The sequence below is a fragment of the Salvelinus alpinus genome, chromosome 7, assembly GCF_045679555.1.
Source record: "Salvelinus alpinus chromosome 7, SLU_Salpinus.1, whole genome shotgun sequence".
In the NCBI taxonomy this organism is placed as follows: Eukaryota; Metazoa; Chordata; class Actinopteri; order Salmoniformes; family Salmonidae; genus Salvelinus; species Salvelinus alpinus.
This window is the reverse complement of record NC_092092.1, coordinates 41,900,087-41,924,065: the sequence shown is the minus strand read 5'-3', so window position 1 is coordinate 41,924,065 and position 23,979 is coordinate 41,900,087. Positions and strand designations below refer to the sequence as shown.

Here is a 23,979-nt window from a genome sequence, read left to right as displayed (position 1 = left end):
TTTCATTCATTTGTATGGGTTACCCTCAGACGAGTCCCGTGGGGCCTGTGGGGGTTGTAGAGCAAAACAGAGAACACCATCGAACACTGCTGTAGCTTGGTCCCTTTCCACCGCAGATGCGGAAGGCCAACATAGGCGGATGAGATGGATTGAGATGCAGCCCATGCAAAAAAAACAGATATCTCCAGTTTAAACTATTGGGTTTTGATGGCATTTTTTTTGTACTATGTTACTTATATTGACGCACGGGTGCATCAATAGACTGTTATTAAACACACGCGTGTTGGTGACGCATGGGCTGGTTTGATCTTTTTCATTACTGGTTGAAATTATGGATTTTTACACACCAAACACACACACACATTTGTACACACACACACACACACAGGGCTGGGGAGGAACGGATTAAATGTAACGGTAACTGTAATCCGTTACCAGCAAAAATATTGTAAACAGATTACAGATACTTTTGAAAAACTAGGTGATTACTTCAAGGATTATTTTTAAATTCAGAAAGGATGTTTGTGAAAAAAAATCTTCGACACTTCTCTGTTTTCGCAATGACTTTGAAAAAAGGCGCAAATTTAAGTTTGTTCCACCTCCTGAGCGAGTCTGACCACGATGTTGACACGCCAAATGTGTTTGATCAATCGCGGGAAACGAGCAGGAATAGGCTTTTGTAGGCTACAGTCCAAGGTATGTCTTCCAATTGTGCGAATGCTGTCTGCATCCAAAGATTATCCAACTTGAATAAACTCTTGGAGATAAGGATGCCAGCAGTGGTGTAGTCTACGGCGATACGGATATCACTTATTATTGTTATCTACATAGCGCATTGATGTGAATCACACTGCTGCTCTCTCATTTAGCTTTTTGCGCTTTACAGATTGTGGTTGTTGTGGATGGCTGTTCACAAATCTAAATGTGTATTTGAGCCCAATAATGTTTGAATTCAAGAAGTTTAAGCTGCCTATCAGTCACTGTTTTTGAAACCAGCGGACAGACAGTGAAAAATTTGCTCATGCAACAGCTACATAGTGCGGATCCCAATTCATGCTGATAAAAAATAAAACCATAGGCCTAATGGACACATGCTCAAACTCGCACACTTTTGATAGATTTAAAGGGGCAATCTTTAATCTCATCATTGACTTATAAGTTATATCTATTTAAATCCATTGATTCTTGAAGAATATAACTTATAAATGCCTCATGAGCTTAGTTCAACTGTCACACTCCATGAGAATCCAAAATATAAGCATGTTTTTCTCCATTGTTTGTAAACATTGTAAATGTAAACAAACACTGTATAGCCTCATAACATGGTTAAAACAATCATTTTGATATCATGGATGGTCAGCTCTGTCTATTAATCTGAGAGTGGTTACATTTTCCAGGCTCATCCCTCAGTTTTTTACCAAAACAGAGGCAGTGCGATGATTTTGTTATTGTTTCATCTGTGGATTAGCCCTTAAACAGCTGCATATTATCAAGATATCAAAGTGTCACCAACAAAAAGGTGAACAATAGGCCTATAGCAAATGCAGCATATGGAATTCCTTTTTCACATGTAAATGGCACTTTTCAGTAGTGCTCAAAGCATGCCATTCCATGAGTGCAGCATTCATTTTTCAACTCGAATCATTGAGCCCAGTCAGTCCTCCATGACAACAAAATCATAAACAAAAGAGTAGGGCTGGCATAATAAGTCCTTCGTTTTGGGGTTATGCTCAGGTAAAACAATTTGGCTAATCTAGAATCTATCCAAGTCCTATTCTTGAAGATCAAGGGGAATAACATTTATTGGATTGACTGTAATTCTGATAAACTTTGGTTTTTAATGTAAAGGTATAATTTAATCAAATTATTATATGTAGTAGAAAGCGATGTGTTAGAAGAATCCTACATAACCAACCCATAAAGTCAAATTTAACATCGATATATGGCCAGCTATGTAAACTTTAACATTGATTCAACCTGAAATAGATGTTGTTCAATTGGTAACATACATTTTTGTCTTCTTCTAATACCTGTTAAGGGGAAAGTAACCTAAAAGTAGCTGAATGTAATCCGATTACATTACTGAGTTTGGGCAATCCAAAAGTTACGTTACTGATTACAACTTTGGACAGGTAGCTAGTAACTGTAACGGATTACATTTAGAAAGTAACCTACCCAACCCTGCACACACATACACACACAAAAGAAAACACACATGCTGATTCAAACCATCTCTCACCTTCCCTCACCTTACCGCTCTCTCTCACTGAGACAAGCACTGAATGCTAGTTACCATTCAAAGTATATTGAGGCTTGTGTGTGTGTGTGTGACTGGAGGAGGGAGTTGGAAGGCTGTGATTTGCTCCCAACAGAGAGGGGAGGGATGGAGGGAGGTGCGCATGCGAGCGAGAGAAAGAGAGCACATTCACAGTCGCTGTCTGGTTTCTTTCCTCAGTACGACTCTGGCAGCTCTCCTCCACAGCAGCAGAAAGACACAGAACCAAAAACAGAACGGTGAAAGATAGACAAGCGAAAGACAGAGAGAAACAAGGTGTGAAAGACAACAGCAGGAGGGCAAGCTTTACTCTAAACCTCCCCCTCCAGATGGCACAATGGGAAGAGATTTGGAACCGGTGAAAAGTGGGAGCGAGACAAGACGTGATCTAGAAGAACAAGGTGTTAAAAATAGATGCTGACAAGGGTCCTGGACAGATGGACGGATGCTGATCTCCTAAAATAGAGGGGTAGTAACCACTCCATTCTGACTGACAGACAGAAGGGTGCCCATTTTTACACTGGGAGCAACAGGATATAGCCCCCTTTCCTCTACTGGATAAGACTGAACCAGGGGGTTCTACTGCACCTCTTTCCCTGACAGTGTCATTCTCCTTTTCTCTTTTACCTGGACTTTGGCCTAGTCAGTCAGTTGTTCCTTACATTTTTCTCCTGTTTCTTCATTTCTTTTTGTTCATCTCTCCGGGGCAAGTGACGCAATCGAGAGTGCATTTTGGAATATTTGCTCAAGAAGATTGTCCTCTGTTGACCCTTTACATTGTGTGTGTTTGTGTGTGTGTGTTTATATGAGCACAAGGACGTATGTGTGTGTGAGAGCCTGTGCCCTTTTTACCTCTTAATTTCCACCCTTTGCACCCATCTGTTTCATGCTGGCTGTCCTTTCACACCTCTGCAAGTGTCGCGCACCATCTGCGAGCGTGTCATTGTGTGTGTGTGTTTTGGTGTGAGTGTGTGTACGTATCTGTCACCCGCAGTTACGCCACTGGTCAAAAGTTGGCCAATTGGATCAGAGCCATTTCTGGAGGCAACGTGGCATGCTGTTTTAGCTGGGCAGAAGGGGAACAGAAGGCCGGCTGTTTAGGGATCAGTTTGAGAGATTCTACTGTGTTCTCCCGATAGGACTCGAAAGACTATCAAACCTCCCGGAGGATCAATTCAATCAGCATCTGATCCAACAAGTGTTAACTGATCACCTGTGGATGGTGTACCTTGGGAATACAGTGAGTGGCAGTGAAGGAATCGTCCAATCGGCACATGTTTTATAGATGACCTGTCCGATCATCCATTATTAAAGCCCTGGAACTTTGGGTTTTGCCTGTGAGGTGTTGATCAGATTCCGGATTACCTGATGTGTGTGTGTGTGTAGAGGATATAGCTTGATGATCTCTGGCACCGTGGCTGTCTGCTTCCTGTGCCGGTCTTCTTGGAACTGTCACTCAACTGCTTGGCCCTCAGTCTCTCTATTGTACCTAGGAGCTGCCAACACAGACTGACAGACCCTTTTTTCAATTTTTTTCTCGGCCATGCTGTACTGTGTAACTCTCTGAACGAAAGAAGACATTTTGCGAAGAAAGACAAGACGTTCTGACTCTGTCCAGTGTGTACCTTTCTCCGTGTCCACGCTAACTGACTGCCTAACCTGGGGCAATTGACCTCTAGTCCCGTGCTACCTGCTGTGTTCCATCACCCCCAGGGGTCATGATTGGTGTCAACAGCCTGCACTCGGCAGGGCGCCTGCGCTCACGATCCCTGTGCTCGGTCCGCTATGGGCGAGACTTCCGTATGATTGACCCATTCCGCTACCCCCGAACACCCCGCTCGCGCTCCCTGAAGCCCCTTATGTTCCCAGACCTGCTGGGCAAGGCCCAGGATGGACAGAACCACCCGCAGGCCCGCAAGAGGAAGAAGGTACAATGTGCCACCCGGGTAAGACTGCAACTAACATAGCCCAACCTGGTGTGAACCATGTTTCACTGTTCAACACTTACTTTGGTTGTGTTTGCATGGGTTAAAGTGAGTGGGGTTGGGTTTTAAGCATTCAGAATCATAGGGTTTTCTTATTTCTGATTACATTGTGCATTGCTGTCATGTCAACATAATGTAAAATGCCATGCCTAGGACTTTATATACTGTAAATGTGTGGAATTTAGGGAACGAGACAATCATAGACAATCATAGACAATGCAACCTTGTACATCCACAGATTCATTCATTTCTATATGCAGTTTATGGACCAAATGTGGTTGTGAATTATTTGTTAGTTGAGTACATTGCAGATTAGGTGTTCACCAGGCTGACAGGCCCTTCCGTAACCTAGGCTACTGCATGATGTGTGTAGTAACCGGTGCTAACACCAGCCCTCAAGGCTAACTCTCATTTGCTGCCCTGGTGCCGTGTGACGCTGACGTAGCTCGTAGGTGAAGGTGACGAACATCCATCCTGATCTGAATGAGGCCAGTTGCTCCTAATGGCACTGATTACGCCTCTCCCCCCACTCCTCACCCTCTCTCTCCCCCCTCCTCACCTCCTCTTCTGGTTCTGACAGGTCCTCCCCATACGTTTCACTTATTCCACCATTAACTCCCCCCTCATCTTCATTACATTAGACTCCCTTCCACAGTCTCCTTGGCAGTCAGGACCAGTGTAATGTGTTTATCAGCATCAGTCTCTCTTAGCTTGATCTCATTCCAACATACTACTACAGTAATTATGTATACTTCCCTAATGAAGATATAGCCTTTTCGGTAAGAAGGCGTATTTTGGACCCTGGGTTTGAGATAATCTATCTTGCTAGCTAATGGAGTTTGGATGAACAGTACTGTATTCTGAGATATACATAGATACAGTGAGCTCCAAAAGTATTGGGACAGTGACACATTTCTTGTTGTTTTGGCTCTGTAGTCCAGCACTTTGTATTTGAAATGATTCAGTGACTATGAGGTGAAAGGGCAGACTGTCAGATTTAATTTTCAGCCATATCGGGTGAACCGTTTAGAAATTACTGCACTTTTATACATAGTCCCTCCATTTTAGGGGACCAGAAGTATTTGGACAAATTCACTTATATGTATATTAAAGCAGTCAAAAGTTAAGTATTTGGTCCCATATTCCTAGCATACAATGATTACATCAAGCTTGTGGCTCTACAAATGTGTTGGATGCATTTGCTGTTTGTTTTGGTTGTGTTTCCGATAATTTTGTGCCCAATAGAAATTAATGGTAAATAATGTATTGTGCCATTTTGGAGTTATTATAAATAAGAATATAAAATGTTTCTAAATATTTCTACATTAATGTGGATGCTATCATGATTACAGTCCTAAATTAATCGTTAATAATGATGAGTGATGCACAAATATCATACACCCAAGGCATGCTAACCTCTCACCATTCCAATAACAGGGGAGGTTATCATTTTTGGGGGAGTATGATATCTGTAACTTTCTCACTAATCGTTATTCACAATTCATTCAGGATTATTCGTAATCATGGTATTATCCACATTTGTGTAGAAGTGTTTACAAAAAGTGCTGTAATTTCTAAACGGTTCACCCGATATGGATGAAAATACCCTCAAATTAAAGCTGACAGTCTGCACCTTAAAATCGTAGTCATTGTATCATTTCAAATCCAAAGTGTTGGAGTACAGAGCCAAAACAACAAATAATGTGTCACTGTCCCAATAGTTTTGGAGCTCACTGTAAACAGTATGTCTGAGATATGAGATATACAGCTTACTTTTATGTTGTGCTTTTGGTTCAATTTGCCTGGTTTTCCAATCAGAAACAAATAAACAGGAATTGTAATTACATTTAAGTGTATATATGTAGAAACCAATAATTGACTAAAACATAACCATGAATCCCAAGTTAATGAGATTTCTCAATGAGCCACCATGGTCGTAGTCACTGTTGCTACTAGCAACAGCAGATCAATCCATCTGTTTTTCAGGTTCACAAATTCACCCCCAGATTTTATGTTGAAGAATTTTGTGCTATACAAAAGATTGCATGTAAATGAGGCTTTGAAATGTGCCAACACCAGCTTCCCACAAAGATGGCCCGTATCTGCGCTGAATATTAATATTCATGAAGCTTGGAACACAGTTTGATTTTCAATTTGATACAGTTTGTCTCCATAGCAATGAGAAATTTGAGTCAGCCCAGAACCGAAAATCTACATGGTCTGGCTGCTCATGAATACTCATAAACTCTGACATTCAAGTATTTCAGTTAGGGACCGTTTAATAGGGAACTTAGAACACTTGTTTTATTGGACACACTGCATCAAACACATTGTTCATTTCAATGGGTTTGACTGAGAAACCACACCGCAATATTATTTCTAGAATAGTTGGTGAAATCCAACGCCAACAGTCAATCAACTCGAATGATTCAATTTAATTGAACATCATCCGCATCCGTTTCTTAATCAGACAGAATGTATTATTAATAAATAAAGCCAACACTGATTTAAAATGGCAGATAAGACCTACTACCCATGACAGCCATTTGTCCTGTCTTTCTATCAACACTGGTGTATTGTATTGATAATGGTGTCCTGTCTCCTTAATCGGTACACCATTGTATATTTTCCCCGAATTCAGAGGATGTGGGAGGGACAGTAGTGGTGATGATGTACTTCCTGCTAGAGTCCTCTCCATCATGTCAGCTGTCACAGTTGTCCATCAGTCCCATCCCTACTAGGCTTTGATATGAATTTACCATCAGGGGCTGATAACTCTGCACTCCACTACCTCTACAGTCCTTTCACAGAACCTCAGTGCTAAACGGTTGATCATATTCCGCTGGCATATCCCATTGTCAGTAAAGGGGCTGGATTTGAATAGGAATGTCTAAATCGCTTGGCTGTCACAGGAGATTTATGGGAGAGCGAAGCGAAATGCAGACACTCTCCAAAAGCCTGTTGAATTTATCAATGAGGATGCACACAGAAACACTTGCTTTTTCTTAAAAATCCTATCTTGCCTGCTGCGTTATTCCATAGACTCACATTAATTGAGCATGCAGTGCTCAAACTTAATTTTGCCCAATGACAAAGAGGATTCTTGAAAGGAAGGAGACAAAACTATTGATTGATTGATGGTTAATTGGCTTTACGACTAAATAGTTTATTGATTGATGGATTCAGCCATTAGTTTCTACCAGGTGAATCTGTGTACTATTTGTCATTATTATCTAACGGGTGTATTACTCTGTTTTTCTTCCACAGGCCCTGTACAACTCAATCAAGAATGAGAAGCTTCAATGGACAATGTGAGTTCCACTTCAATGCCTGCATGCCTTGTTATCTACAGTACCAGTTTGGACACACCTACTCATTCAAGGCTTTTTCTTTATGTTGACTATTTTCTACATTGTAGAATAATAGTGAATACATCAAAACTATGAAATAACACATATGGAATCATGTAGTAACCAAAAAAGTGTTAAACAAATCAAAATATATTTTATACTTTAGATTCTTCAAAGTTTCCATCCCTACGTTTTCACAGCACAATTGATTGGCTCAAACGCATTAAGAAGGAAAGAAATTCCACAAAACAAGGCACACCTGTTAATTAAAATTCATTCCAGGTGACTAACTCATGAAGCTGGTTGAGAGAATGCCAAGAGTGTGCAAAGCTGTCATCAAGGCAGAGGGTGGCTACTTTGAATAATCTCAAATATAACACTTTTTTGGTTACTACATGATTCCATATGTATTATATCATAGTTCTGATGTCTTCACTATTATTCTGCAATGTAGAAAATAGTCCAAATAAAGAAAAACCGTAGAATGAGTAGGTGTGTCCAAACTTTTGTCTGGTACTCTACATACAGTATTTGTGCATTTAGGTGTATTTTGAGTGTGTGAATGGGTATGTGTGTGTTCTGACACACACACACACACACACACACACACACACACACACACACACACACACACACACACACACACACACACACACACACACACACACACACACACACACACACACACACACACACACACAGTTCACACAGAGTCCACACACACTCAAATAGTATTTGGACAGTGAAGAGTATTGATAGATTTGTTAGCATCCTTATTAATGATGTGCATGTTGTCGGGTTGTGATGGAAACATTTGTGTGTCAAGGGTTGCTATTCTGGATCTCAGCCCACTGTGATTCAGAGATGCCAATTCAGTTGCTGGCTTTCCAAGCTGTGTTGCCATAGTTACAGCACCATGGCTACAGCTCCATAGCTACCGTTCTGCTCTTGCCTCTGTGTTCCAGCGCAAGCATAAACACGCACTTCTGAACACACACACTCGCGCACACGCACACACCTATCATTCCATTAAAGGGTCCTCGTTGCATCCTGTACAAAGGTATGACCACAGCCTCCCACTAACTTCCTCAAAATAGCAGCAATCCTGGATCAGCTGACTGAAATGTGGTCAAAGAAACAGGTCTGGGAACAGATCTACAAAGGGAGAGGCAATCCAGTTCAAACATCTCCATAGAAACAGACTGCCAATTAAAATACATGGCCAAGATGCCGGGGACAAGAGGCCGACGATAGAGTAGTCATTTTTAGAAACATCCATACAGATACTGTAGTAGGCACATAAACCCTTGAATACATGCATGCATAAACTATCACCATTGAACATGTGTACATGTGATTACACAAACACGGATAGATTTTCTGCACCTCTAGATAGCCGACAGAGAGAGAGAGACAGTGCACATACCCACTCTTGCCAATGCAGGTGGATGCGCCCACATGTTCTGCGCACACGCACACTCAAACACACACACACACACTTCCTCATTCAGCGCGGGAGTGTGCGTGGGCGTGGGGAGAAGCTCTGGGGGTTCAGAGAGAAATGAGGGTGGGCATCATGTTACCCATAAAAAGAGAAAGAGAGAGAGGGAGGGATAGAGAGAGAAAAGAGAGAATGAGGGAAACATAGAAAATAATGAAAGGGAATAGAGAGGAAGTAGAGAGAGAATACAGAAGGAGAGAGAGAGAGGGAGAGGGAGAGAGAGAGAGAGGGGGGAGAGAGAGGGAGGGAGAGAAAGGGAGAGAGAGAGAGAGATAGAAGGAAGGAGGGAGAGAGAGAGGAATAACAATATAATAGAACAGGAAATAGAGAGAAAGGGAAACGAGGTCCATCTGCTTTATTATTCTTTTATTCTGCTAATCCTGCTCTCCTCCCTTATTGACTCAAATCTAGGGTGGCAAGGGGAGAGTATATTACTGGAAACTTTAAGTTTACCAGTAAATTAACAGAATTTTGGAAACTTTCAAGGAATATACGGAATTTTAGTGGCCTTTTTGGGCACTTCAGATTATGTCTGTAATTAACTCTAGCCCTCTGTGTGGTCTTATCACGTTTAAAATATATATTTTTCAATCTAATAAGATTATATAAAACAATATAGAATGACAAAACTGTAAAACATTATCCTAAATATAAACCATCAACACCACTGGTGTTTAATATGAGGGTTTCAGCATGAAATATCCTTTATATACTTGACACACTTTTGTTAATTTAACTAGGCAAGTCAGTTAAGAACAATGACAGCCTAACAGTTGGTTAACTGCCTTGTTCTGGGGCAGAACAACAGATTTTTACCTTGTCAGCTCGGGGGATTCGATCCAGCAACCTTTCAGTTACTGGCCCAACACTCTAACCACTAGGCTACACGCCTTACTATGTCAATATGTCTGGCGTCAGTTGTGAAAAAATACAATAGTTGGAAGAGCTTCAGAGTTCATTGAAAATATGCCATTGTTGATTTAATTTTTTTAAATTAAAGCTGCAATATATAACTTTTAGAGCAACCCAACCAAATTCACATAGAAATGTGAGTAATAGATCATCATTCTCATTGAAAGCAAGTTTAAGAAGTGGTATATCTGTTCTATGTGTGCTATTTCTATGCATATGGTTCTTAAGTTTTTTGCATCTTACTTTCAGTTTTGTACACCAGCTTCAAACAGCTGAAAATATAATATTTTGGTAATTGAAAATATATTTCACAGCAGTTTTAGATGGTACAATGATCTCGACATGCTCTATGTTGTATTGTCACATAAACTGAAATTAAGCAAACTGTTAGAATTTTTGCAACCACGAAATGGTGGAGCGATTTCTGCGTAGTGCACCTTTAATTAGGCTATTTTCTCTATAATCATCCTGTCTTCCATTGTATCCTCTCCTGCTGGCTCCTATCACCTGTTAGAAGAAGGAATAAGAAGAACCCATTTCACTGGCATTAGAATATAGACACCACCAGGCTTCTGAAAAACATTCTCATAATAATACCAATATACCAGTCCAATGATTTAAATGATTTATTTATTCATTTATTTATAAGGGACCATGCAAATAGCACCTACAGCTACATCAGTAGCTCATTTGCATAATGATGATTTTGATAGATTTTGGTTACGATAATGATTATTTTGAGGACTAAAATAAAAGCTGAACCATTTCCATGGATGAAATGCTTTCTATCATCACGGTAATGTATGTCAGGCGTTGTGATTAATTCTGCTCTGCATTGGGTGCCCTATTTCACCTGACCTCAACAGTATACAGGAACACTGATACTGTATTTTGTCACGCGTCATATGTGTTTTAATGGGAAAGTGTCATAGGTGTGACAAGACTATTGTGTCCATGTTAGCTACTGGTGCAGCAATGTCATCACACATCCCAGCCTGCCGTGCAGGTCTGCCAGCCCAGCCCCAGACCTAATCAACCTGTTCCCTCTCTTCCCCCTACACATCACCACCCCATCCTCCTCTCCTCTCCTTCTATCTCACCTATCCCCTCTTTATTATGGCTCCTACCTCCTATATCAGCTTTGTCTTTCTAGGCTTTTGTTTTCTGTCTATCTTGCTCGCTCCCCTATTTCCGTCCATCCCCTCTCACGCTCTCTCTCTCTCTCTCTCTCGCTCTCTCTCTCCCTTTACTTTGTCACAGTGTATAGTGCGATTCACGCAGGCCAGCAGTTACCAGGCAACAGGCTAGAACTCTGAGATACATGCTCACCAGCTCTCACTAGCTCTCCATCCTGCTCTCTCTCTCACTCATATAGAGATAACTGTTGTTGTGTACTGCTGGTTATTCATATCTTAATCTCAAAGGTTTCCAAGGGAGTCCATTTTGATGGTGGTTTGCATGTCTGTTTGGTGAACTTTTACACAGGTGAAACTGAGGTAACAAGTGTAGTCCTTGTTTTAAACTGGGTTTGACTGATATTTGGTTGATTAACTGACTAGTATTGGGAAACATTATAGGAAAGGTTCAGCTCTTAAAATGAGCTATCCTCTTAACTGCTGCGTCAGGTCCAGATTATCCCACAAAAATATGTTAGCAGCAGCCCAACCATGTTTGTAGGATTATCATATAAGTAAGGGGGGGATGTGGTGTAAATGGTTTAAACTAAGTACAGTATCTTCATCTTGAGTGGAACTAGAGTGATCATTATTTGAACCTGCCTCAAAATTCCAAACTACACTCACCGGCCAGTTTATTTGGTACACCCATCTAGTACCAGGTCCAACCACCCTTTGCCTCCAGAACAACCTAAATTCTTCAAGGCATGGATTTTACAAGTCAGAAATGTTCCACAGGGAAGTTGGTACATGCTGAGGCGGATGGCATCATGCAGTTGCTGCAGATTGGACGGCAGTACACCACTGCCACCAGCCTGTACCGTTGACACCAGGCAGGATGGGTCCATGGACTCATGCTGCTTATGCCAAATCCTGACTCTGCCATCAGCATGACACAACAGGAACCGGGATTTGTCGGACCAGGCAATGTTTTTCCACTTCTCAAATGTCCAGTGTTGGTGATCGCGGGCCCACTGGAGCCGCTTCTTCTTGTTTTAACTGATAAGAGTCGAACATAGTGGACGAGTTGTGCGTTCAAAGATGCCGTTCTGCACACCACTGTTGTGCTGCGCCGTTATTTGTCTCTTTGTGGCCCGCCTGTTGGCTTGAACAAATCTTGCCATTCTCCTTTGACCTCTCTCATCAACAAGCTGTTTTTGCTCACAGGGCAGCCGCTGACTGGATGTTTTTTGTTTGTCGCACCATTCTCAGGAAACCCGACACACTGTTGTGCGTAGAAAGCCCAGGACGGCAGCCGTTTCTAAGATACTGGATCCGGCGTGTCTGGCACCGACGATCATTTCACGCTCGAAGTCGCTTAGGTCACTCATTTTGCCCATTGTAACGTTCAATTAAACAGTAACTGAATGCCTCGATGCTTATCCAATGACATGGTAAATTTTTTTGTTGTTGATTTCACGTTGAATTCACGTTAGTTGACAACTCAACCAAATGTACAGTGGGGAGAACAAGTATTTGATACACTGCCGATTTTGCAGGTTTTCCTACTTACAAAGCATGTAGAGGTCTGTAATTTCTATCATGGGTACACTTCAACTATGAGAGACGGAATCTAAAACAAAAATCCAGAAAATCACATTGTATGATTTTTAAGTAATTAATTTGCATTTTATTGCATGACATAAGTATTTGATACATCAGAAAAGCAGATCTTAATATTTGGTACAGAAACCTTTGTTTGCAATTACAGAGATCATACGTTTCCTGTAGTTCTTGACCAGGTTTGCACACACTGCAGCAGGGATTTTGGCCCACTCCTCCATACAGATCTTCTCCAGATCCTTCAGGTTTCGGGGCTGTCGCTGGGCAATACGGACTTTCAGCTCCCTCCAAAGATTTTCTATTGGGTTCAGGTCTGGAGACTGGCTAGGCCACTCCAGGACCTTGAGATGCTTCTTACGGCGCCACTCCTTAGTTGCCCTGGCTGTGTGTTTCGGGTCGTTGTCATGCTGGAAGACCCAGCCACGACCCATCTTCAATGCTCTTACTGAGGGAAGGAGGTTGTTGGCCAAGATCTCGCGATACATGGCCCCATCCATCCTCCCCTCAATACGGTGCAGTCATCCTGTACCCTTTGCAGAAAAGCATCCCCAAAGAATGATGTTTCCACCTCCATGCTTCACGGTTGGGATGGTGTTCTTGGGGTTGTACTCATCCTTCTTCTTCCTCCAAACACGGCGAGTGGAGTTTAGACCAAAAAGCTCTATTTTTGTCTCATCAGACCACATGACCTTCTCCCATTCCTCCTCTGGATCATCCAGATGGTCATTGGCAAACTTCAGACGGGCCTGGACATGCGCTGGCTTGAGCAGGTGGACCTTGCGTGCGCTGCAGGATTTTAATCCATGACGGTGTAGTGTGTTACTAATGGTTTTCTTTGAGACTGTGGTCCCAGCTCTCTTCAGGTCATTGACCAGGTCCTGCCTTGTAGTTCTGGGCTGATAACTCACCTTCCTCATGATCATTGATGCCCCACGAGGTGAGATCTTGCATGGAGCCCCAGACCGAGGGTGATTGACCGTCATCTTGAACTTCTTCCATTTTCTAATAATTGCGCCAACAGTTGTTGCCTTCTCACCAAGCTGCTTGCCTATTGTCCTGTAGCCCATCCCAGCCTGTTGCATGTCTACAATTTTATCCCTGATGTCCTTATACAGCTCTCTGGTCTTGGCCATTGTGGAGAGGTTGGAGTCTGTTTGATTGAGTGTGTGGACAGGTGTCTTTTATACAGGTAACGAGTTCAAACAGGTGCAGTTAATACAGGTAATGAGTGGAGAACAGGAGGGCTTCTTAAAGAAAAACTAACAGGTCTGTGAGAGCCGGAATTCTTACTGGTTGGTAGGTGATCAAATACTTATGTCATGCAATAAAATGCAAATTAATTACTTAAAAATCATACAATGTGATTTTCTGGATTTTTGTTTTAGATTCCGTCTCTCACAGTTGAAGTGTACCTATGATAAAAAATTACAGACCTCTACATGCTTTGTAAGTAGGAAAACCTGCAAAATCGGCAGTGTATCAAATACTTGTTCTCCCCACTGTATATCAAAACTAGACGTTAAACTGATGTCTGTGCCCAGTGGGACCTAACGTGACATCGCTGGACGAACTCCTCTATAATAACACTCGGTTCGAGAGTTGAGAGAGCTGATCCTCAGCTGCTAAGCTCTCGTTAAGAGAAATGGCTCCTCATGGCTGCTCTGATGGGGTATGTAACAGAGAGCTGAAACGATCTCCAAATCCTAGACATAGTAGGAAGCCAAGGTTTGAATACAATTAGTAGGCAGTGCCAAGAGTTTTTCCTGACCTTGTGACATGAAGAAGAAAAACTCTGGGCCCTATAATTATAGCCTATGTATAACTACGAACAGAGTTTTTCCTTTCAGGCCATGTGATCAGGAAAACCTCCTGGCTCTATGTACAGTATAGACCAGTGGAGGTGTCACTTCAGTCGGAGGACATGCTCTTTGTAATGACTGTAATGGAATGATATTAAACACATGGGATGGCGTCAAACACATGGAAACCAATTGGAATGGAAACCATGTGTTTGATACCTTTCCACTCATTCTGTTTCAACCATTACAATAAGCCATCCTCCTTCCACCAGCCTTCACTGGTATAGGGATGACAATCAACTGTATACTAGGATACAGATACAGTTATATTAACAGCGTGCACTGATAACCACAGACATTGTATAGTTTTCTAATAACACATCAATTGTAACCCATTTATTTGTTTTGTTTGAGCTAGTTTCGTATTTGGGAAAGTACTACTTTTCACCATTTTGGAGGGGTTCCTCTCACAAACATTGGGGAAACATGCCACTGAAAAGGTCAGTGACAAGTCTGAAATTTATCTCAGAGATAGGAAGTCCCTAGTGGAACAAAATGCCGTTGTTTTTCACCTCAAAGCTGCCATGCGATCGATCGTGTCACTCTCCTGCTGCGGTGTGTTTTGATCAAGGAGAGTGGACTGGTTCTCTAGAGACCAGGAGGAAATCACAAAGAAATGGTGGAGGGAAGGAGGGAGGGAAGAAGGGAAGACAGCAAATTAAGGCTTTGAAGAGGAAGAAACACTATCATTCACTCAGGTTCCCCCTAGGTAGAATTGTGCTTTGTACATATGTTATATAACCAAGGCTATACCCACACACTTCACTTTAGACATGTTGGTAGATGACAAAATGCACATTATAACCGGAAGAGGGACTTTGAATAGGCCTATGTGTTCTGCCATTGAAACTACTCTCTCTCATCCTATCTTATAATGGACGGTCACAGAGTGAGATGGATGGAAAGTGATTGGTTGAACGGGATTGGTTGATGTCTTGCCATGGAGGCGTGGTAAAATAGTAACCAGGTTTCTCACCCTTCTGTTTCTTGTCGCTATAGCGACGAGGAGGAGATGCGGAAGTCTTTCTCAGAGCTGGGGGACACCAGCCAGGCAGACTCCACCTCTAAACCCATGAAGAGCATGGCCAGCGGCGGGAAACCCCTAGTGGCCATGGCCCAGCCCTCAGGAGCCCTGCTGTACAAGAACGGCTTCCTGGTGCGCAAGGTGCACGCCGACTCAGACGGCAAAAGAAGTACGTGCCAAAACCATATACATACATTTATAGCTCATTGGTAAAAAACAAAATACAAATATTGACCCCTATAAGTCATCATAGAATGTGTCAAACCTCCTATCCCCTCCCTATCCTCATCGCTGTTTATTTGTTAATCCTACTCATTTAGTCTTTTGCTGTTACTTTAGCAGCAGCTACAGTATATTTCTTGTGGTCCACATACAGCAAATCGTATAATTCCTACCACTTAGTATGAAGCAATGTATTGAGGTCTGATAGGTCTGATGTTAGTATGGACATTTGAAGCTGACCTGAGTTTTGACCTAACTATTCTCCTGGTAACAGCACCGCGTGGGAAAAGAGGATGGAAGACGTTCTATGGCATTCTGAAAGGGCTGATTCTCTACCTACAGAAGGTGAGCAGCTCCTGCCGACGGGAGCAGGTGTGACGAAACCTCTGCCACTTCTGTCCCACTTTATGATCTCACGAGACTTTCACTGTTCCACACCACAGAACATGGCAAAATGTTCTGAAAAGTCTCAAAAAGACTTCCAAGTCCAATCACTTTTTACTTTTTACAGTTTCTGCACCAAAGAAACCCCCCCAAAAGATTGCTAAGATTATCCCACTTTGTTACATACCCATATACAATAACATTTGTGATACACGTATACCAATATTTGATTAACACACACTGAAATACTAAAACTGCTCATACAGATGCCCTCTCCAACCATGCGGATGGATTTTCATACTCTGTTGAGTGTGGATATTATCAGGATGAGATAATTCACAAAGGTTGAGTCTTTTGTTCAGTGCCTTCAGACTACAGTCCTCAGACCTGGCACTGCCCTCTATGCCCGTATAGACCAGTGGTCCTGGCCTTTGTTACGGGCAGCCCTGTCAGCTTCTTGGGCTTGTGTTTCGCTAAATTTGAACGGAAGCAAGGGTCCCGTCCAGAGATGTTACCATTGCGACGCAGCTGTGCCAATGATTTATGTACTGTATGTCTATGGGCAGTGGTCTCTGGTCCAACAGTCAGGTCTGCTTTGGGGAGAGGCAAGGCCCCTTACTGGGATGTCAAAAAGACCCCTTTCCTTAGTATGGTTTGTTTTGTAACATCCCAAGAACAAGTCATCCTGCAGAAAGAGAGGTCGGGACACAGTTATCTACTAGAGTGTCCTGATTCAATCATCCACAATCCAGTTACAATCAATTGCTTTGTTTTATGATTGATGACATTTCACACCATAACATCCATTGCCAACTTACTGATGCTTAACATTCTCACATTACAACCAAATTAGATTATCGGTACTTAAAGAACCATCTGGGCATTGAATACACTACCCTGCGGTTAGAAGAACTGATGCGATGGTCAATATTGACATAATGATGTATTCACACTTTATGCTGATTGTCATTGTTTGACCATGCAGGGAGAGTACCGGCCAGATAAGCAGCTGTCGGACGAAGATCTGAAGAACGCTGTGTCCATCCACCACTCTCTGGCCATGAGGGCTGCCGACTACAGCAAGAGACCCAATGTGTTCTACCTCCGCACCGCCGACTGGAGGGTCTACCTCTTCCAGGCACCGTGAGTCCCATCCCTCACTTCACTGTTCTTGTCTCATCCGTTCTTAACACACCTCAAAGACTGACGTATACCTTGCTTTCTCACACTCCTGTAAGATCGAGCCATCTCTCGTTTTTACGAGTTCGGTTCACACACTTTCAATTGAATGCTAGAGGGTTCATTCTTTGGCTTGGAGCTATATCCTGCAACTTATTTTTAATTGCACAGCACACATCCACCTTGGTCAATAAACCTGGGCTTGAATTTGCAAGGTCGCCCTCCTCTTGTCTCCTTGTTTGAGCACTACCTGTCTCGCCCCAGTCTCTCCCCTTCTCACCAGCCAAATAATGGCTGTTGCTACCTCCTGCTGTGTGTGTGTGCGTGCGTGCGTGCTTGTGTTTGGGAGGAGGAGGGCAGTGGGGGGGTGTAAATTCAGGATGCAGAGGCACATGACGTGGCCACATGTCCCAGTCCCCCAGGAGGACCGGCTCTTCTCCAGTTGCAGCCTGCATTTGTCCCAGATACCTTCCTCTCTCTCCCTCTCTCTCTTCCCCTTCTATCTTTCTCTCTCCCTCTCTCTCGCTCTCCCCCCTTCTGTCTCTCTCTCTCTGCCTCCCTTTCTCTCTTTTCTCTCTCTCTCTCTCTCCCTCCCTCCCTACTTCTGTCTCTCTCCTTTCTCAGCCAGTGTCCAGGGAGTTGTGGCAGAGCTGTCTGAGCAAAGCAGCATTTTTTGTATTCAGCAGCCGTGATGATAATCACTAAGATGTCTTAGTTAGCTCTGTGCGGTGGGGATTGAAATGTGTGTGTGTGGTGTGTGTGTGTGTGTTGTGTATATGCATGCGTGCAAGTCCATCCTTGGTTTGTGTTTGTGCAACATGATCTCACAAACTCACTGTGCGTGTGTGCTTTGTCCACCATAGAAGCACAGAGCAGATGCAGTCATGGATCACACGCATCAATACGGTATCAGCCATGTTCTCGGCGCCACCTTTCCCTGCAGCCATTGGTTCACAGAAGAAATTTGCCCGACCGCTGCTGCCAAGCTCCACCTCCAAACTGTCACAGGTACCCTCCTTCACACCATATCATCATATCACCAATCAAATTGATCATACCATATCACCACCATGATTTTAAAAATCCCTGAAGGCACTCTTTAAAATTCATGAATAAATGTGATTATTTTAAACGTCCACAAGGACAAAACTCAGTCAGGCCTAGAGAGTTGACATGAGTGATGATGATGTTCTGGGAGAAAATGCATGGCCGTCTATCTTCCCATCACCCTGGTCAGGTGACATGGGTGGTGAACTCTGAACTCTGAGTATCTGTGCCTACAGGAGGAGCAGGTCCAGTCCCATGAGACTCGGTTCCGGGCCATCTCCACTGAACTGGCTGAGCTGCGCTCATATCCTCCAGACCGAAAGGTCAAAGGCCGCGAGCTGGAGGAGTACCGCCAGCGAGACGAGTACCTGGAGTTTGAGGTGAGCCCGAGACGACAGTGTGTGAACTTTTAAAAGGCAACAGAAAGGAAAAGAAAGAAATTGGAATTTAGTCGAGCGTTAAGTAATTATGCAGCACTGCATTTCTGTCTCATTCACTTCCTCTGCTTCCCCTCTTTGCGTTTCTTGCCTTTTCTCACTCTCCCTCTTGTCTCCTGTGCTCTCTCACCACCTGTTTCAATCTCCCTCTCCCTTCCCTCCTCTCCGTCTTTCTCCTTCTGCCTCCATCCCCTCCCTCTTCTGTCATGTAGAAAACACGCTACGGTACCTACGCCATGCTGCTGCGGACCAAGATCCGCTGCGGCGAGGATGACCTCGAGGTTCAGATCCTGGAGGACAACGGGCTGCAGCGCGCCCATTCCAGCCCCACACTGCAGGACTTTAGCCAGGCAAGCCAGGCGTCCCAGGGCAGCAGCACCAAGGAGCTGGTGGGCTGCAGTGGCATGGGAAAAGGCTCCAAGCACACCGAGGGCCAGAGATACAGCTACCGCCAGGCCGTCAAGAAGTGAGGCAGGGCGGGGCGCCGGGTGGTGATGACGTGACAGGTTTGTCTCCCTGCGCAAGTTTTTATTTGAAATCCAGTGGAGGGGGCTTATAAGAGCTTGAAAAGGAGAGGGGTGAGAGTGTACTGTATACACCATGCCCCCCCCCCCCCCCATGGCGCCTCCACCCGGCACCCCCGATCTCCTCGGCCAATAGGGGAGGTGCAGCGGTGCAGATCCTATGACTGGCCAATGCCAGCGGTGCGTTGGGGCAGGAGGGAGGGAGGAGCGTTGGAGAGGTCATGTAGCTTGGAAAGAAGGTATTCCAGAGAAGGCTTGCTGCATACGTTAATAGACGGTACCATACCGTATGGTAAGACAGAGGTTCCTCCCGTAAGCAGTAACGCCGCCGTACAAGGACTCCCATCCAGCATCTTTTTCTTTCCTTTTCTTTCAGAGCACCTCTCCCACAAACCCCTCCTCCAGCCTTTTTTCTTGAAATGTTTTCCTCTGATTTGGGACCAAACATGTTTACACGTTTGACACATTAAGTCTCAGATGACTGTGCTATTGATTTGAACACGTGTTACAGTACTGTAATAATGTAGTAACAGGAGCTAGATCCTCGACTCATTGCATTGCCGTTCCCTTTTTTCCCACGACATCTGGGTGTGTCCACATTCCATGAGGGAGCCTAACGACCAGGGTACTTGCAGCTCCTGAACTCTTCTTTGGGGCAAATGTGATGGCAACAAGGTGGCTCTAGTGGATCAGAATGGCAGTGCACTACACACCCGGATCCGCAATGGAGGCTCAGTTGCAGCTCTCCCTCCTGGCCCAAGTCAGAGCGAGAGACTGTGCTCTCATGACTTCAGACCACTCCAATCTCTGCCCCCTCTCTCTCTGCTCCCATGTTCTCATATTCTCTGTCTCAGAGAGGGGGTAACTGTGGCTCCCCTCTCTATCATCTATTCCAAATGGGTTGTCAGAGTGGTTGATGTCATTTGAGCCACACTAGTTTACTACTGTACAGCTACACACGAGTTAAAAAAAATGTAATTGTACTTAATCCTCTCAGCAAGAGAGGCCCATGGTTTCTTAATTGCTTTTCCTTAAAGGGGCAATCTGCGATTAATATATATGCCCATTGGTTCTTGAAGAATAAAACTATCGATGCCTATTGAGCTTAGTTCAACCCAAAATATAAACTTGTTTAACTCCTTTGTTTGTAAACAATGTAATTGTAAACAAACATGGTATAGCCTCAAAACGCCAGCCCCATCCCTCAGCTGTTTACCAAATCAGTGGTAGGGTAACCGCTATGTTATTGTTCAAAACTGCAGATTACCCCTTTAACAGTTGTTAACCCTCCTACCTAGCCAGTTGCTTTAGCTTTGTCTTGCAGCAGGCTTCTTTTTACTACTCTGTGCGTGAATGTTGTTTTTTCTCAGCATGCCTGCATCAAGCTCTGCCTTTTTCTTCTTCTTGGGGGAAAAAAATGTTTGGGTTATGTTGTCTTTGTACTAATCCTGTTGTATTGACATGTCTTCCCTGTTACTCCCTGTGTAATCACTCGTTTATAAGACCTGTTTTAACACTCACCAGGCAGACCCTGAATGTACTTGTTTTTTCAATATTTGTACAGCATTTTACAATAACCTGTTGATGTTGGACATTCTCCCTGTACTGTTACAAGTGTCATTATACATAAGTGTTATTATAGTAAACCTATGGCATATGTTTTCTAATAACCTGCCAAGTACTATATTATGCTTATATTGTATGATACATTATATATGTCGTTTTACAATATATCCTGGTGAATATGCACAAAATAAACATACAGAGTTGATATTATACATTCCCTGTATTTAAATGTCCTGAAAGTGATCTATGATAATCATGTGTTTTTACATAGTATTCTGTATGTAAAGGGTCAACAAAGGCACCAGCACAATCTTGAGTATTGTCTAAATGCCTATGTATCTATCAAACAATGATGCGATTGAGAAAGGAGATCTAGCGAGGTGGGACAATACCATAATCAAATTCCCATCATTATTTCAACTCCCTGGCCTGAAGTATTCTGAAGAGAGTGAGAGGGGCATTCTTCTTTAAATTGGTAGCATGATTCACTTTGAAGGTATTTGTTGATGTTGTCACAGAGTAATGTTTTGCTGTTGTTGCTACCTGAAAAACAGACATATGGAATAACGTAGTGGGTGTATGTGTAACGTGTGAAATGCGTGAGGAGGGCCTTGTAGGCTATAGACAGGGGAAGCAGCAAGACATTTACTGACAGAATATGTATGGAAGCATATCCATACCATATCCTCAGTCAATGTAAAGAAAAATAATCAACACAGCTATTTCATGACATACCTTCAGTTTCTAGCTACTCAGGCTTTCAAATGTCGACCTTGAACAGCTGTAATGCCAGCATCGTACCAGCAGAGAGAGCTGTTTAGCAGGACATTCAGTTACCTTTCAGCCATAACATTGCTGCACCTGCACTGCACAAGCTTTTTAGGGTGGCACATTGGCAGTCTCTGGAAATGGAGTACTGCTGAGCTATGTGTGATGTGAGAGTTCTTTGTGTGTGTGTGGGTGCGTGTGTGTGTGTGTGTGTGTGTGTGTGTGTGTGTGTGTGTGTGTGTGTGTGTGTGTGTGTGTGTGTGTGTGTGTGTGTGTGTGTGTGTGTGTGTGTGTGTGTGTGTGTGTGTGTGTGTGTGTGTGTGTGTGTGTGTGTGTGTGTGTGTGTGCATCTGAGGAGATGTGTTTCTGTTCTGCTGTAAGTTTGTGAATGTCATTGAATGCAGCATGCTGCGACCTGGCTGACCTGCTGTTCTACTAAGAAGCCTATTTAAGGAATGTGGCTGGGGATAATGGTCTAGCCAGTGCATTCATGTGATGTTTTAAAGCAGGAACGGTTTATCCAGCTGTGTCCATTAACTTTACTTACCTTGCTGGATGTGTTTTTTTTGTTTTTTTTTGTACAATTTTAGTACAGATAATTGAATGTTAGGTCTAAGTTTAGCATGGTGTATATTGCCTCTCGTCTTTTCCTATCTCACCTCAGTCATTTTCACATTTTTCTCCTTCCTTTTCCATGATCTCTTCTCCACTCCAGTCTCCTCTGCTCATGCTTTCTTTCCCTCTCTATTCTCCCCTCCACTCCTCCTCTCTCGCATCACTTCACTTTCCCTCTGTCACTGATATTGTCCGTTTGTTCTGCCCTCTGTCTCCGTCATCATCTCACTAATCTTTTAGGAAGCTGCCTTTATCAGATAACTGTATGTGTATATTGTTACTATAACTGATGATATATACCTTTAATTGTATTGTAACGATGTTACAGCTGTGATATTACTGCTTGGTACTTGTATTTATTGATAGTGTTTGACACTGGTTGCATACGTGGCCATGGTAGTCTACCACAGAATGACATGTCCCCTCGGACATTGGAGGGAACAGGGTAAGGACTGAGGGCCTTTTACATACAAAGGGACATTGTGTAGTTCAATCAACAGGTGAACAACTGAAAATCTCATCTCTCACACACTATTTGTTCATTTCATAGGGTCTATGCAATACATGCCCTGTTTCCTGTGTCCCAGGCACTAACCATGAGGGAGAGAGGCACAGACAGTTTAATACGGTATAGAATCTGTTATAAAGCAGTATGATAGCTGGGACTAGCCTCAGCTTCAACCTCAGCGAGCTCTCTATGCCCACTCTGCCACCCCGCCCCCTCTGACATCATCACAGAGCAGCTGCAGGGTCTCCATGGCACTGGTTTGCATTGAAACCACTAGCTCCCTCCAAGTGTTCGCTCTATGATACTGAAATGAAAGCCTAGGTGTTACTGTATGTTCAACCCATTCCCAGCCAGCACTTCTGAATGTGACATGTGTATATATATATATATAAACAGCATGAGATAATATTATTATGGTCTGCTTTCCTTTGTATTATGTTTAGTGTATTTAATGAAAGGTTAATATACAGAACAACATTTTTGTCCTTCAGTTCATTGTCATGTATTTTGTTTTATAAAGCTGAATAAAGTCAATGTATTTAATGCTGTTTTATGCTGATGTGTTGTAGACACCACACCAACACTTTCAAAACTGTGATATAATACACTACAGTGGGGTTCTGACTCATTTCAGTTTTCTTAGACTGCTGCCAATGAGAGACATTTAAATTGTTTTTACTTGGATTGTTTTACTCATTTTAGCTGTACACGTGTCCACCACCTGTGAAAACCTCACCTCTGTAAGAACACATTGTTTGTATATGAGCTTTTCTTTTGGGAAGCATAGAGGAAAAATAAAAGTGTTTCAAAAAGTGACTAATGTCTTTGCATTTCTTTCTTTTGTCAAATATCAAAGTCAAACTATGTAAAATAATATACGACCACACATGGAGCCAGACTGTTTGCACCTGTCATTTAAAAAGGGAATTGAACATTGATTAGAAACTGGGTGGTTCGAGCCCTGAATGCTGATTGGCTGACAGCCATGGTATATCAGACCGTATACCATGGATATGATAAAACAATTACTTGTACTGCTCTAATTACGTTGGTAACCAGTTTATAATAGCAATAAGGCACCTCAG

The 23,979-nt window shown here is 43.0% G+C and overlaps 1 protein-coding gene across 2 annotated transcripts in view; it reads left to right on the top strand.

Annotated features, from left to right (window-relative positions):
• Positions 1–23,710, top strand: part of LOC139581058 (uncharacterized) — a 107,666-nt gene extending 83,956 nt beyond the window's left edge. For both annotated transcript variants that reach the window (XM_071410409.1, XM_071410408.1), the window contains exons 11-17: positions 7,528–7,571; positions 15,620–15,813; positions 16,141–16,211; positions 17,236–17,393; positions 18,293–18,437; positions 18,713–18,856; positions 19,126–23,710. In XM_071410409.1, coding sequence (XP_071266510.1) covers positions 7,528–7,571; positions 15,620–15,813; positions 16,141–16,211; positions 17,236–17,393; positions 18,293–18,437; positions 18,713–18,856; positions 19,126–19,383 — 1,014 coding nt within the window. In that variant the 3' untranslated portion in view covers positions 19,384–23,710. The remainder of the gene's footprint in view (positions 1–7,527; positions 7,572–15,619; positions 15,814–16,140; positions 16,212–17,235; positions 17,394–18,292; positions 18,438–18,712; positions 18,857–19,125) is intronic.
• The last annotated feature ends 269 nt before the right edge of the window (positions 23,711–23,979 follow it).